The sequence below is a fragment of the Cibotium barometz genome, chromosome 16, assembly GCF_041138505.1.
Source record: "Cibotium barometz isolate CiBa-2024 chromosome 16, ASM4113850v1, whole genome shotgun sequence".
NCBI classification, from domain to species: domain Eukaryota; kingdom Viridiplantae; phylum Streptophyta; class Polypodiopsida; order Cyatheales; family Cibotiaceae; genus Cibotium; species Cibotium barometz.
This window is the reverse complement of record NC_141061.1, coordinates 27,325,384-27,340,494: the sequence shown is the minus strand read 5'-3', so window position 1 is coordinate 27,340,494 and position 15,111 is coordinate 27,325,384. Positions and strand designations below refer to the sequence as shown.

General features: G+C 39.9%; 1 protein-coding gene across 1 annotated transcript; it reads right to left on the bottom strand.

Moving 5' to 3' along the window:
* Positions 1 to 8,101: 8,101 nt before the first annotated feature.
* On the bottom strand, positions 8,102 to 14,728 carry LOC147630509 (DNA (cytosine-5)-methyltransferase CMT3-like). Its single transcript, XM_086810396.1, has 22 exons — positions 13,723 to 14,728; positions 12,959 to 13,014; positions 12,765 to 12,861; positions 12,501 to 12,605; positions 12,299 to 12,421; positions 12,110 to 12,212; positions 11,800 to 12,014; positions 11,602 to 11,667; positions 11,261 to 11,512; positions 11,107 to 11,165; positions 10,937 to 11,003; positions 10,609 to 10,851; positions 10,446 to 10,532; positions 10,198 to 10,266; positions 10,024 to 10,110; positions 9,775 to 9,862; positions 9,571 to 9,692; positions 9,266 to 9,370; positions 9,141 to 9,184; positions 8,988 to 9,057; positions 8,740 to 8,843; positions 8,102 to 8,541 (listed from the first exon to the last, which is right to left on the bottom strand). The coding sequence occupies exons 1-22, from the start codon at positions 13,981 to 13,983 to the stop codon at positions 8,340 to 8,342; spliced, it is 2,625 nt and encodes an 874-aa protein (XP_086666522.1). The 5' UTR covers positions 13,984 to 14,728; the 3' UTR covers positions 8,102 to 8,339.
* Between the last annotated feature and the right edge of the window lie 383 nt (positions 14,729 to 15,111).

Sequence of the window (15,111 nt, the reverse complement as noted above, 5' to 3'; positions counted from 1 at the left end):
AATCAAAGAAGATTGTGGCCACTATGATCCTCATGGATGAGGAAGAGAACAAGGATGACTCTCATGACATTGAGGAATGGGAGGATTGCAATGAAGAAGCACATGAGGAGTCACTTGAAGACCATTCTTTCATCACGGAGGATGGTGAGTTTCCGTTTAATCCGGGAGGTAGAGTTAAGGAAAGCCTTGTGGATGGAGACATGCCTACAAATGCAGAAATTTCAGCTTGCATATGCTCTCTCTCGCAAGAGTTGTTGGCGGGTTGCAAGAACCCAAGCACACTAAGGTTGGTGGGGACCATCAATGGGAGGGTTGCACATATTCTTGTGGATTCCGGGAGCACTCATAGCTTCATCAACTCTAAATCCATCAACTCTCTCAAACTCAACACAAAGAAGACACCTACAACGTTCCAAGTGCAAGTGGCAAATGGGGAAAGTGAGAAGACTAGCTTGGTTTGCCCTTCTACAAAAGTGGTTTTATCCTCTTCATACACTTGGGAAGGTGATTTGGTGGTTTTGGATATGGGTCCCATCGACATTATCATGGGGTGTGATTGGTTGGCTTCACTTGGTGACATTCACATGAACCTTCAACAAGGTTTCATGAGCTTTCTACATCATGGGCAACAAGTGGTACTTGCTGCAAATGCACCTAAGAAGCTCTCTTTGATCACTCCAAGGCGACTCAAGAAAGAGATTAAGGCTTTTGGCACTATCTATGTGTTACATGTTACCCAAGAGGGGATGGAAGGCAGTGGACAGCACATAGATGAGGAAATGGCAACTCTTCTTAAGGAGTATGAAGATATTTTGCAAGTGCCAAAGAGTCTACCACCTAAGAGGGAGATTGACCATGCCATAGTACTTGAACCGAATGCAAAGGTTGTCAACAAGCCTCCTTACCGTTTGTCTAAGGTAGAAAGAGAGGAAGTGGCTAAGCAAGTGCAAGATTTGCTTGCTATGGGTCTTATTCAACCTTCACAATCTCCATTTGCATCTCCCGTTCTCTTGGTGAAGAAGAAGGATGGATCCTTTCGCATGTGCATTGATTATCGTGACTTGAACAAGGTCACAATCAAGAATAGGTATCCCATACCTCGCATTGATGATCTTCTTGATGAGCTCAAAGGGGCAAAGTTCTTCACCAAGATTGATTTGAGATCGGGATATCATCAAATAAGGATGAAGGAAGGTGATGAAGAGAAGACAGCATTTAGGACGGAAAGGGGATTGTTTCACTTCATGGTGATGCCCTTTGGTCTTACAAATGCTCCGGCCACTTTTCAAGCATTGATGAATCGGATATTGGCTCCCCTTCTTTTCAAGTTTGTGCTAGTGTTCTTCGATGACATCTTGATCTATAGTAAGAGCAAAGGGGAACATCTATGTCATGTGAAGCAAGTGTTTGAAGTGTTGAGGAAGCACAAGCTTTATGCAAAGGAGAGCAAATGCACATTCATGGTCAATGAAGTGGAATATCTTGGACACTTGGTGGGTGAGAATGGCATAAGGGCTGATCCTAAGAAAGTGGCATGTGTCAAAGAGTGGCCAACACCAAGCAATACAACTCAATTGAGAGGATTTTTGGGACTATCTTCTTTCTATAGAAGATTCATGCAACATTATGCATCCATTGCGGCACCTCTTACCGACTTGCTCAAGAGGGAGGCTTTCTTTTGGGATTCCATTGCCAACAAGAGCTTCAATGAGCTCAAGGAGTTGCTCACTTCAGCCCCTATACTTGTATGTCCGGATTTTGCAAAGACATTTTATGTGAGGGCGGATGCAAGTGGTAGAGGAATTGGGGCAGTTTTGTATCAAGAGCATGGAGTCATTGCATTTGAAAGTAGAAAGCTTACCGAAAAGGAGATGGGGCTTCATGTTTATGAGCAAGAGATGCTAGCCATACTTCATGCCATCAAGAAGTGGCATCACTATCTTTATGGTGCTCATTTCAAGGTGAGAAGTGATCATAGGGTGCTGAAATTTTTCCTCTCCCAACCAAATCTTTCTCCAAAGCAAAAGAGATGGCTGGCCACACTTCAAGGATATGATTTTGAGATATCCTACACACCCGGGAAGGACAATGTAGTGGCGGATGCATTGTCTAGAATGTGGGCATGCGCTACAACTTCAATCATGGAGGTATATAGTGAATGGATCAAGGGGATTCAAGAGGAATACCTCATCAATGAAGGTGCTGCCCATATTTATACCAAATTACAGCAAGGTGATGGTGGAGAGTTTCCTCATTATAAGCTTCACAATGGTCTCTTGTGGTACAAGGGTAAGGTGTATTTGGTTCCTACCTCATTCTACATACCAAAGGTGCTTCATGAGATGCATTCTTCACCACTTTCGGGCCATCTTGGTGTACTCAAAACCTATGATAAAGTGAGCAAGAGTTTTTATTGGAAAGGCATATGGGGAGATGTGAAGAAGTTTGTGATGGAATGTGCTTCTTGTCAAAAGAATAAGGATAGCCATCAACTCCCAAGTGGTTTACTTCATCCATTACCTATTCCGGATGGTAAATGGACTCACATTTCTATGGACTTCATCACGGGTCTACCAAAGACAAAGCATGGATGGGATCAAATATTTGTGGTGATTGATAGGCTTACAAAATCAGCCCATTTCATTGCTTCAAAGACCACTTATGGAGCATCTCATATTGCCAAGCAATTTTTGGAACATGTATTCAAGATACATGGCTTGCCACTCAACATAGTTTGTGATCGAGATACCAAGTTCATGGGGACTTTTTGGAGGTCATTATATGAGAGCTTGGGTACTCAAATCACTCCATCTACAGCCTATCACCCTCAAACGGATGGGCAAACGGAGTGCACAAACAAATGGCTTGAGGTGTACTTGAGGCACTATTGTCATGACATGCAAACATCTTGGGATGAGTGGCTTTATCTTGCTGAATTTTGCCATAATTCAAGCAAGCATTTGAGTATTGGCATGTCACCATTTGAGGCTCTCTATGGATATCAAGTACATGTGCCATCGATAGCCTTCCGTGAAGACAAAGTGGTCAATCCATTGGCAAAAGAAGAGTTGGAAAGAATGAGACAGCTTCTTCAACTTTGCAAGGACAATATGAAGAAGGCTCAAGATGTCATGAAGGCTAAGGCGGATGTTCATAGAAGGGATGTGGAGTTTGAAGAGGGTGATTATGTGCTATTGAAGCTTCCCAAGAGTCGGCATAACACTCTCAAAGGTGTAACCAACTCAAAATTGGCTCATAGGTATTATGGACCATACTTGATTATCAAGAGGGTTGGTGATTTGGCCTACAAGTTGGATTTGCCTTCTTCGACAAGGATCCATAATGTGTTTCATGTATCTAACCTTAAGAGGTTTATGGGATCTTTGCCTCAAGAGATGGAAGAGCTTCCACCCATGAATGAAGAAGGTGAGATCATTTATGAGCCGGAGAGGGTTATTGGTAAGAGGACAAGAGAGTTGAGGAATCGGAATATTGATGAATACCTTGTCAAATGGAAGCAATTACCCATGGATGAGGCTACTTGGCAATCATTGGAGTATGTCCAACAACATGGCTTACTTGTGGATGACTTTCCGTGACCAAGTGGTATGGTTTACTTGAGCAAATTGGGTAATATGAGGAGAAGTATACATGCTGTAATTTCTGGACAGCTTTGGGAAGGTCTACTATTGGGCCTATTTTTCTACTCCAACAAGCTTCATGGCGTATCCTAATGAAGGATTATGATGTGGGCTACATATGGCTGAGTGTACATATCATTTTCAGCCCAATATATGGAGTCTAAATGAAGGATTTTCAAGGGTCTTCATCGACTAGAAGGGCTGTCATAACAGTCCCACTCATACACTTTGGGCTTGAAGCTTTGTGGACTTGTATACATCCGGATTTTCATTGTCTATGTGCTTTGGATGTACTTGAGAACTCTTAACCACTTCCCATTGATTACATTAGAGTCTCATACTTTGAGATTGTACATGTTATTGATTTTGAGGACAAAATCTTTGGGAAGGGATGGTTTGTAATAAAGTAGGAACTTTATTCAATAGGGTTAATAATGGGACAAGTCCATGTATAAAAGAGGGGACTTGGACCATGGTTGTAACTTTTGATGATCATTTTTAGAAATGGAAACTCATGTTTCTTGGAGCTCATGGCTTCTTGGCTTGTGGAAGGCTATTTCCATTCTCTTGGTGTGAGAGACTAAACACACTTAGGCATCATGTTTACATGGTGATTACTCATATTTTCATGCATTACATCCCTTCATTCCATCATCACAGCAAGACCATCCGTAGTCCTCCCCCCCACGACTTCGAGCCCTTTTGAAAAAAAATTTGGATGCAAATGTGAATATTGTAGGTTTATTATGTATAGTTTGCAAGTCTTTGTGAACACTAGTGCTGCCTACTCTTTACCATGGAGAAAATAATATTTAGAGAAGAATCGGATATAAGAGATGGTAATTTTACATCATGGGATACTTTAAATTCATAATAATCTCTAGAAGGATCATAAAACTCCAAATGTTGAAGCCTCTAAGACATAGGATATACTACTTTGTGTTTAATATATTTTCTTCACAATAATATTAGCAAGGTCTTCGTGACTCTTAGTGAGTAAAAATTTTGCAAATGACGACTAAGCTAGCAACTAAGCAAAGCAATAGGGTGTCCATTTGCACGTATGAAGAGGACCATGAGCAAGTTTAGAGGGTTTGTCCAATTTGATGTGTGAAGTGGCCAAAACTAGGCCAATAAAATTTCCAAAGGAATTGTTGATACACTTATATGAATCTTATTTTACATGTTGCAAACGGGACTTTAAATCAATTAAATTTAGATTTTGCAAAAAGGGACTCTTTTTATGTAAATCAATTAAATTTAGATTTCGTATGAAAAGGGATTGATTTTTTTATGCAAATCAATTGAATTTAAAAAAAGAATGCCCTAAATATCTTTGTAAACTGTCACATGATAGTTGCATGCATTTGTGCTTTCATGCTTGGGGGTGAAATAACACCTATTGGCAAGAGGATGAAAAAGGAAGTCATGATTCCCTCCTACTTTAATATACAAATATGCCATCAATCAACTAAATAATCATAGTTACAAGTGGTAGCCTTGATGTGATAAAAATATAAAATTATCACCACCAAAGTATTTGGCTTGAAAAAATAAGGACACTTTCTTTTCATTCTACCCATATCAAGGTAGTCCATCAAAGTACTAGCTTGAGAAAATAAGAAAATTTGATTTTCATTTCACCCATATCAAGGTAGCACCAAAGTATTTATCTTGAAAAATAAGGAATTTCTCACCAACAAAGTGCTTGGAAAAAAGGTAACACTTACAACACCTTTTGACTCACAATTTTGAATGGAAAAAGATGTGCCAAAATCAAAAGAGTACATATAAATATATATTTCACTATACTTTTAAAAAGTCTTAAATTATGTAACTCAAAATAGTTCAATAGTAAATAAAAGATACATATAGTTGCTTGAGGACTTTGGTGAGCTCTAGTGTTGAGGATTCATGGGTCATTTTTCTACACCTACAAAGGTAAGAATCACATTAAGTAGTTAGCAAAAGAAGAGCATATCACATCAAAAATTCAAAGTTTGTTAACGTTAATTATTTTATAAGAAAAACTTTGTTTATTACCTAAATATGGTTGTGGTTTAACATTACATGCAAAAATCCTAAAGGAAGCTTGAAGGACATAAATGACTTGCATAAAGAAGTTAATATAATAGATAATTTCAAACAATATAAATGGAAGATAATAGAATAAGAACCAAGAATAATACTTTTTTTAAACTTGCATCTAAATTTTCCCAAAGATAACTACAGGAGGCATCAATATTAAGAATCCTTACAAATTATTTGATATGTATACTCAGACAATTATTTGATATGTATACTCAGACAATTATTTGATATGTATACTCAGACAATTATTTGATATGTATTAATTAAATGCCACTAATGTGGCATTTAATTAATACAACATTAGAACATGAGTTTCCCCACCCCCTCTCCCTCTCCTCCTCTCCCTCCCTCCCTCTACTCATTGAGTGAGTCCTTTCAAGCCTTTTATAGAGAATTGTGGACCTTAAATAGAGAGGATATGGGTGAATGCATGCAATATCACATCATATATTTAATGGAAATGCAAAAAACATTTTGATGCCATATATTGAGAATCCTTGCAAAATTAAATATACCAACTAAAACACTTCACTTTTATTCATATTGTCCTAGGGAAGGCTTCAGTAATACTTACGACACTAAATGTGCCAACTAAGACAAATCACATGATTTGTCACATTTACTGAATTTTTCTTAGTTGGAAACTTTATTAAATGTGCCAACTAAGACAAATCACATGACATTTATTGAGTTTTTCTTAAGTTGAATATATTTAAATTTTGTAGGCCCTAGACTATAATTAATGTGGATTCTTGAAGTTTTAAAATGGGAATCTCCTATTGGAGCAGGACACAAAATTTAGAGCTTTTAGGGACCTCCAAAGCCCCCTCATGTAAAAACTCATCCTTCGATTTTAATCAGTAAAATCAATCTAAATTATGTACGTATTAGAAAGTCAGCTTAGTAATCACGAAATTTCATTTAATTATTAAAAACTTCAAGTCAACTATGTATTTTTGGCTAATTATTGATTATTTAACACTTAATGCATCAATTCAACACAAATTTTCACCCGATTGGCCAAAATGGAGTTGCCATGGCTTTGTTTACCTATCAATAACTCTTGCAAAATTCCTTTCGAGTTGCAACAAGTGTTATTCCTTAGTTGAATAAGAGATGACTTTTTGAACCTTTTAACATAGGAGCATGAAAGAGGTACTTAGTTCTAATCAAACTGGCTACATAGAAAATCCCACTTAAAACAAGATGCAAATACCCCTTTCAGAAGAAAATCCCACTTCAGACAAGTTGCAAATAGCCCTTTTGAGATGGGATCTTATCAGACAAGTTGCAAATAGCCCTTTTGAGATGGGATCTTACTATATATAATCTCTTATAAACAATAACCATCTCCACTCTTGAGTTGCTTAAAATTTGACTTTTTTCATTATGAACAATAGCAATATACTTACACAAATAATAAATACTAACCACAATTTTGCTTAAACAAACCGAAGAGTTTTCTTCTTATTTGAATTGGCTGGAATTAGAAAGCACAACACATCACACCCATGTGTGCCACCTCCTGCACAACGAGGGCTTGAACCCATGACTTTGGGACTCTTAAGTAGCAACTCTATCAACTGCACTAACTCGCAATCAACAAAATTGAAGAGTTTTCAACAATAACTATTGCAAAATAAACCTCCACCCTTACATCAAATTGGCCTCATCTAGTTATCCTTATATCGAATTGTCCTCAACTGGTCACTGAACATTATTACCAGAGTCTTCAGAGTGTCTTGCAGAAGTCAAGTCAAAAAAAAATGATGCATGCATTAGCCCTTGCCTTTTGCCTTAGCCATGCATTTTGGATTTCAAGACACAATGATGGGATCAACCAAACATCCAGATGACCATAGTGTATCTTTCAAATGAGCAAACTATGTGAGATCCAGACACTTAACATTATATGAAGGTTTAAGATGCAATCACCCAAAAAAAAAAAACATGTGCCTCCTCAAATTCATGGAACATAAACATGCCTATGCCGTGGTGTGGGATTAGAGTCCAAAATGCTAGAAACTAATGGCATGCAGCATTTAAGAAAGCAATGGCCAAAAACAACACAATGCACATGAGATTGGCTCTATATCAGCTCATCAACGCCACTAAATCAGAAATAACTGAACAGTTGCTACAACAAACTAAGCTAGCATCACAAATTTGTTGCAACCTTACCATAGAAGTAGACATTCCAACCAAAAAAGTCTTACCATTGTTTGCCACATAATTTGAGCCATTTTAGTTCACTTAGCTTGAATTTACAAACTAAATCAAGTGATTTTCACATCTGCATTTGGTGCTGTGGAGAATTTAAAAGCATCAGAAAATCCCAGAATTCCCTCAACCAGAATGTTGAATTGCACTTTAGCAGGCAATAGAGAATTTTCTTTGGATTCTCATTGGAAAGTAGTCCTCTTTCACAATAAGAAAGGGTTTACAATAAATGAGCTCAAGCTTTGCCAAATTGGGCAAAGATCTGATGTGTTACACACGCAATGCCACACTCAGATGGCATTCAGATTAAAAGACATGTGGAATGCTTTAAGTAAGCCCATTCAAATAAGGAGTTTATCCTTTCCTGAATACTTTCAAATGAGACAATTATACAGCATCCTCCACATTTTCCTGAACCTCCAGTGGAATGTCGTTGATTTGCTGGGCAGAGCTCATCAGTCCTTGGGGGAACTTGCCAGGAAGCTTCATTACAGGAGTTGATGGAGAGAACTGCTTTATAGCCAAGCCAAGACTGTAACCCAAGGCTCGACCTACTGGAACAGCTACAGCATTTCCCACTTGAATATACCTGCATCCACAAGTACATCTCCATTAACAACTATCTCAACTGTCACATTTTTATTTTGTACTTCCAAGTTTAAAATAGGAACATTAAGCCCAAATGTGAGATTCAAGGGATCCACAGTTCCTAGAACCAAGTGAAAAATACATCAGAAGAGCATAAGGCTATAACCCACTTCTCCAGTACAGATATGGGAGAACTAACCTTTCTTTGACAGGACCAAAGAGTTTGTAATAGTCTGGAAACCCTTGCAATCGAGCATTCTCACGAATCGTTAAAACACGATCCTGCTCTGGATGCAGGATGGCCTGTAAAGGCATGCAGCAAGGATGGTAATTTAAGAAATGTCCGAACAATTGTTGACATCTTTATGACCAAACAATGTTATTGTGTTGGATAACCAAAAGGTTGTTCTTTGAAGGTAAGACTCAAGGGAACAGAGTTAAGCACACCTGATTATGAGGCTCAGCCCTTGTAACAACAGTGGGTACTGTCTCATCCCACCACAAGCGACCAAAGGGCCTGTCTAGAATGAAATTTAGTAAGAACCAGAAGACCAAAACCTCATGTTAAAGAAAACCAACAGCACCATTCATTTTACTCACTTGGGTGACCGACCCTTTACAAAGGTGATTGCATAATCAGGAACCTGGAAAGAGTAGTGATATTTAGTAGATGGATGAACAAAGACTTTATTATGAAGCTAGATAATGATCCTCTATTATCATACCAGAGGTTTCCCCGAGGGCAGAAGTACCCTTTCCACATTCGGATCAAGAGCTACAGTGTTGTCTTCTCCTACAATCACTCCTGGCAAGTTCCTGAAGTTTGCGCCCTGTTTTGAAGAACCAGGGGCTAAAGTGTTAGCTATTAACCTTCATGGTCAAATAACTTTTGTAGGCATGGACAAGTCCATTACGAATAAGCATTGGGGCTACTTGTATCCACAACGTGATCATTCACCTTAGAATGGCAACTTTCTACTAAACAAATGACCTGAATCTACATAGAGAAATGCAACAAAAAATAAATAACCTTTTTGTGGGGTATCCTGCAAACACGCTGGTAATCATCCTGGTTTAATATAAGTGGGCGATGGTCGTGCAGCATCATCTTCTGTTTCTTGCAAGAAGACAATGAGCTAGCTCCTGTTAGGACTGCAGCAGAACAATAAACTCTGATCAGCTTTTGATAGAAACTCATGGAGTTTTCAAGGGAGCATGGTAAATAAAACCTTACCATCTTTGGGGAGCCTGATAAACCGCTGAAATTCAGTTCGAGCACCTCCCCCGTAGCTGATTTCATCACGGGTTTCTGAGTTTTGAACCTGCATATGACAAAATATATTGAGCAATTTCATTGACAAGGTTTTTTTCTGTATTTGCCTACAGAATAATTACTTGGTGTTTGATAACTGACAATGGTAGCATCCACAAGAGAGTCTAAAAACGATACAGTTAACAAGCAATTCTTGAAACAGAGGTTTACCGGAGGAAGATCTCTTAGAGCTTCTCCCAAAGTCAAGGCTGTCAACAATGGAGGTTTTGTTTCTTCATCATATGCTACCATGTTACGCTATTGAATGGAATAGCAATTTGTCAGAGCTGCTTTGGAGATACATAAGCACAAAGTAAGTACAATCAATGTGTTTCCATTTCTTACCTCCCACTCTTGGGGGATTCCTCCCTTCTGAACGACATCATGTGTTGGCAACGGATATGGAGGAAGCCTCTGCATGCAGTTCATAAAAAAAAGTATACAATTTTTGGTCATCAAAATCTGAAAGAAAATAGGTTTAATCATATCAGACAGCAGTAATTTCTTCACATGAAACTTCTTTGAATTGAAACATCTAATCTCTGACCCAGATCCCACATAACACAACTTGACAAAGGATTAATAACACTTACCTCTGTGGGTGCCGCTCCCCAAAGAAAAACACGCATTCTAAATTGTGGAAGTCCATAACAACCAGCAACCATCATTCCAAGCATTGCCTGTAAACAACCTATGGATGTTGAGCAAAATGCTATTGGAATCAAGACTTAAGGTTAGTATTCACAACCGACCAACCTGATAGTGCATCTGAACAAGGCGAGTCAGGGCATATCTTCCCAATAGTCCATTGGCAAACCTCAGAATATCAACAACATTTTCCATGAGGACATGTTGAGGCTTGAGGTAGTCAACGATGTCCATGTACACAATAATCTGCTTGTTCTTTGCATCTGCCAGTGGATTATCTCTGTTTCGGAAGCGATTGAAACCACTAGCACCTTGGCATGGAGGTCCCCCACACACAACATCTACATCACCCTGGCATAAATAGGAATCTCAGACAGGTCCAAGGAAACCATTGGAACATGGTCCAAATTTGAAGGCAATAGAACAGGAACATTACTGGTAATGGTAAGATCTTTTTTCTCTTCCCCTCCACCACAAACCTTTTAATACATTCGTCACATGAGCTGCATCAAAAGAACAGTGGCCCCAATGATTGATCAAAAAAAAAGAAACAAAAGATTCCTAAAGGAACTCTACTTGAGGTAGGTGGTTGTAGAGATGATTTGCCTTAATCCATCTAAAGGCTCCCACGTGTCATCACTTGCCCCATAACCCTTCCAACGAACCTGGTCAAACAGTAGTAGAGTGTCAAGAGTGAGACAATCAAAAAAAATTACACAAAGCAATAACCCAAGCATTTCAATTCCAGGAGAGTTCTGACCTTCATTTCAATCCCAGATTTATTGGAGGCTGATGCATCCACATGTCGAATGCCAATGATCTTTTCCACTTCAAACTCACCAGGTTTAGTAGGTGCAGAATCATCATCACTCTCATCTGAGACAGCAACAGAAGAACGGCGCCGTCCGCGGATTTTGCTGTCTTCCACATTCTCAGTCTGAACATACTTGTCACAGAGGTTTTTCCATTCTTTGAGGAGAATTAGGAAATCCTCAGCTGACTCATTTCGCACCTGCCTCAGAAAAGAGTATCACCTAGCATCATTCCATAAAACCTGCCGGTGCCTCAAAGAACATACGATTAACATCAACTTATGCATACCTGAGTCTCTGGATGATTAAACTCCAGGCTTTTGCAGGCATTTGGATTCAGATCGAGTGCCCATCTCTGTTAATGACAAATAAATCAGTCAGTCAGCTGTGAGGATTCATAGCAGGTACTCTGAAAAAAACAATATACATTCATTGTCAAATGTCAGATAATTAGAATATTCAAGAAAATGAGCCTTGTAAGACTTACCGTAACAAGTTTCACAGAGGACAAGGATGCCCCCATGCAAAGTCCAGTAGACATTCCACCACAACCTGAGTATAGATCTAGAAGAGTATATACTTTTTGACTCCCAGAACTCACTTCATTTTCAGCCTTATTTTCTGACTGGCTACTAGATGCTTGGCCAAGAGACATGTCATTACAATTGGTGAGATCTGATTCACTGCTAGCACCCTCGGATTCTGAGGACGAAATAAAAAAATCATGTAAGACATCAGTTGATTACAGCAGAAATCAGCCTATTATTTTTAATTGCTTACAATCGAATAATTATCACCTGGAGGAAGTGCATAGAATCTTGAGTAGGCATAGTCATAGCCCATGTCATAGTAATAATCACATGGTGGAATAGGCTTTGGTTTCCAAACATTGAAATGATGCTACAATACCACAAACAACAGATCAGAGCTACACGTAAAATCAAAGTTGCAGGAAAATCAGCATATGCTCCAAGATAAATGCTTACCAGAGGGGACAATCTTATGATTTTGATCTTTGAAACAAGGCAATCAAGGGGATTGAAGTCCTTCACCTCAGAGCAGAATACCCTTTTCTTGTCATGCTTGTTCCCTTCAACATCCTTGATAGCCTGATGTATAGCAGGGAACACTTGCTCAACAACAAGAGGAAAGAACAAGATTTTCCCCATAATTCCCAGGAAAACTTACAGTATCTTGGACTCGGAAGAACCATTGGGCAGTGAGCCAGGAGTTTCCTTTAACGTCTTCAAAGAACTCAACAATGCACCCAATGTAGTCTTGTCCTCCACCAGACTGACAAGAAGATTTCGCATATGAGTTCCTTGGGACAAACAACTCTTTCAAAATGTATCAAAGATGCACAAATGACTGTATATACTTTGTTTGAGATGAAATGATGAAAAGACAAGATGTGGCTGACATCCATGTGGTTGACATCCATTTCAGGCTTACATTGACATATACACAATTGCCCAACTCAAACATAGTTCCATCAACTTCAGCCTTTGAGTAATGTGCAGCACACTCAGAAGGCCCATTGTACTCCTGCCTGCCAAAACAACAAAAAATACAAGGAATGATTGAGGCAGAAAAACCTTAAGCTATTTAGTAATAGTACTTTCAGCAACCACAGGAAATAGTCTTACACTTCCTCAGCAGGAAGCTTCTGCTTCTTGTCGCTTGCATCCTCTACAGGTTGCTTCTGTAAAAAGCATGGCCCAAACTCTTATATTAACCCCTACACATAGGTGGTCCTAACAGAGAAGCATGACAAAGCTCAAACCTAGCACAGCCCAGCCATAGTTTCAAGAGTTACAAAGACTAGATTTGACAAGGCCCTGCTGAAACCACAAGAATACTTATATCTCAGGATTAGCATACCTGACTGCCAGACACGAAAATAATCACTACAGGAACCAGAGTCAGGACCTTCACGTCAAACAGCCTCTACACTCATGTCCAAGCAAAAGTCTAAACTGATGCCAAAAACAAACAAAATGGTGGGAAAAAAAGGGCATGCAGAAGAAGATTAACTGACAATTGGAAGCAAAAACGATGTGGCACATGGAATGAATACTCTCATTATACACGTGCACGTTTGCAACCAGCGGGAGCTAGATGGGCTTTAGTCTGAACGGGTAGAAATCTAAAAGTACCCAAAATCCCATTAAAAGCCACCAGAAACCCTTGCAAGGGTCATGCGAACGTAGACAAGAAACACTATAACCAGGCCTGCAGGGAACCTATGACGCTCAACAAAAGAAGACCTTGCATTTAAGGAAAAGATAAGTTCTGTAGATGAGCCACTGTACACTAATTGGCGCAATAACACCTCGCGAGGGTTCAATAAGATACGGGTTCCGGAAACCGTGATGAAACCAGCAAAAATTTTCAAGAATGTGCTGCATACCTTGAGTTTCTTACTGACATACTGTTCCGGCCATCTGCGGGCAGCCTCATCTTTCTTAAAGGGGGCTCCCACGAAACGAGCCTCTGGTGGCGATCTCGCTGCGGCTTTCGATTTCCCTGAGCTTTTAGCTCTCGGCTTGGCCGCCGATTCCTTCTCCTGCTTGCCGGAGCTTTGCTTCTGCTTTTTACTGCTGCTCTTTAACTCGACGATCTCCTCACCGTCGCTGGAGCTCTCGATATCGATGGCCTTGCGCACAGGCATCCTTGCTAAGGCACAAGGAAAGTGGGCAAAATCGGCAAAGAAGACACGCAGAAGAAGGGACGGCCGGCAAACGGCAGGAAACCCTAACCCTTACCCTAATTCAGTGAGACAAGGAAGTCAAAGAACAAGAAGATATGACGGTGAAACCCTAATGTCACAGTAATGTAACGAACTTAAGCGAAAGCTGTCCAGAAATCGGGGCAAAATAATGTCCCAGTGGAGTGCAAAACCCTGATAGTACTCAAACGAAGTCCCAATTCGGGGCAAAATGATGTCCCAGAGGTCGAACAGACCCTAGCTCGACACAGAAAAACGAGCAGAAGCCGTGATCCAAAGCAGACAGATGTGCAGAGACAGAAAGAAAGCCTAGATTGGGGCAGAGGGTGTGCAGAGAGTGAAAGGAAAAGCTAGCTCGAAGCAGGAAGGGATCCTAACCCTCACCCTAACTCGGGAAAGAGAGGGAAATTTAAGAAGGAAAGAAAGACAGGAAGAGGTGAGCAAGCTCCGGAGGAGAGCAAGGGGGCAAGAGCAGAGAAGCAGAGGGAGACACAGAGAGAGAGAGAGGGAGGGTAAGGAGCTAGGCGAGGGTTCGGGGTATGGCGATGGCGATGGCAGGAAGGCAGGCCAAAAAGCAAGAGCAGGAGGGGGATCATGAACTCGCAGACAGATATGGCATCTGTGCGGGGGGTTTTTGAAAGTGGATAGGTGGGCGGGAAACCCCTTACCGTTTTGCTCCCAAAATGCTAGGGCAAAAAGCCACCCATGCCCATCATAATCGCGTTTTTTTTTTACCCTCCCTCGCCCAAAGAATTGCCGACACGTACACCCTATATATTATTATTGTTGAATATTTATGCGCATTCTTCCCATAAATAATTTGTTTATATTATATATTTTATGACTGCCTAAAATACATCTTCACAAATATTTTGCTAGAAAACTGTCCGAAAACACTCTTGAAAGTTGACTTCTCCCATCACTTACTTCAACGGTAAGTACACCAGTTGAATTAACTCGAGTGTTTTTTTAATTCCTTTTGTTTATTTTTTCAAACTCTTAACCCATTTTTGGGATTAATAGATGTTGCTACCACTAATATTTCACATCAAAGAGCAACGAGACGGACAC

Bases quoted from the DNA above. Each gene is read 5' to 3' on its own strand.
- LOC147630509 (XM_086810396.1), bottom strand. From the start codon at position 13,983: ATGCCTGTGCGCAAGGCCATCGATATCGAGAGCTCCAGCGACGGTGAG. The intron at 12,606-12,764 runs GTAAGCCTGAAA...TCTTCTTGTCAG, and splicing joins GCAATTGTGTATATGTCAAT to TCTGGTGGAGGACAAGACTA. The intron at 8,844-8,987 runs GTGTGCTTAACT...ATGCCTTTACAG, and splicing joins GGGCTGAGCCTCATAATCAG to GCCATCCTGCATCCAGAGCA.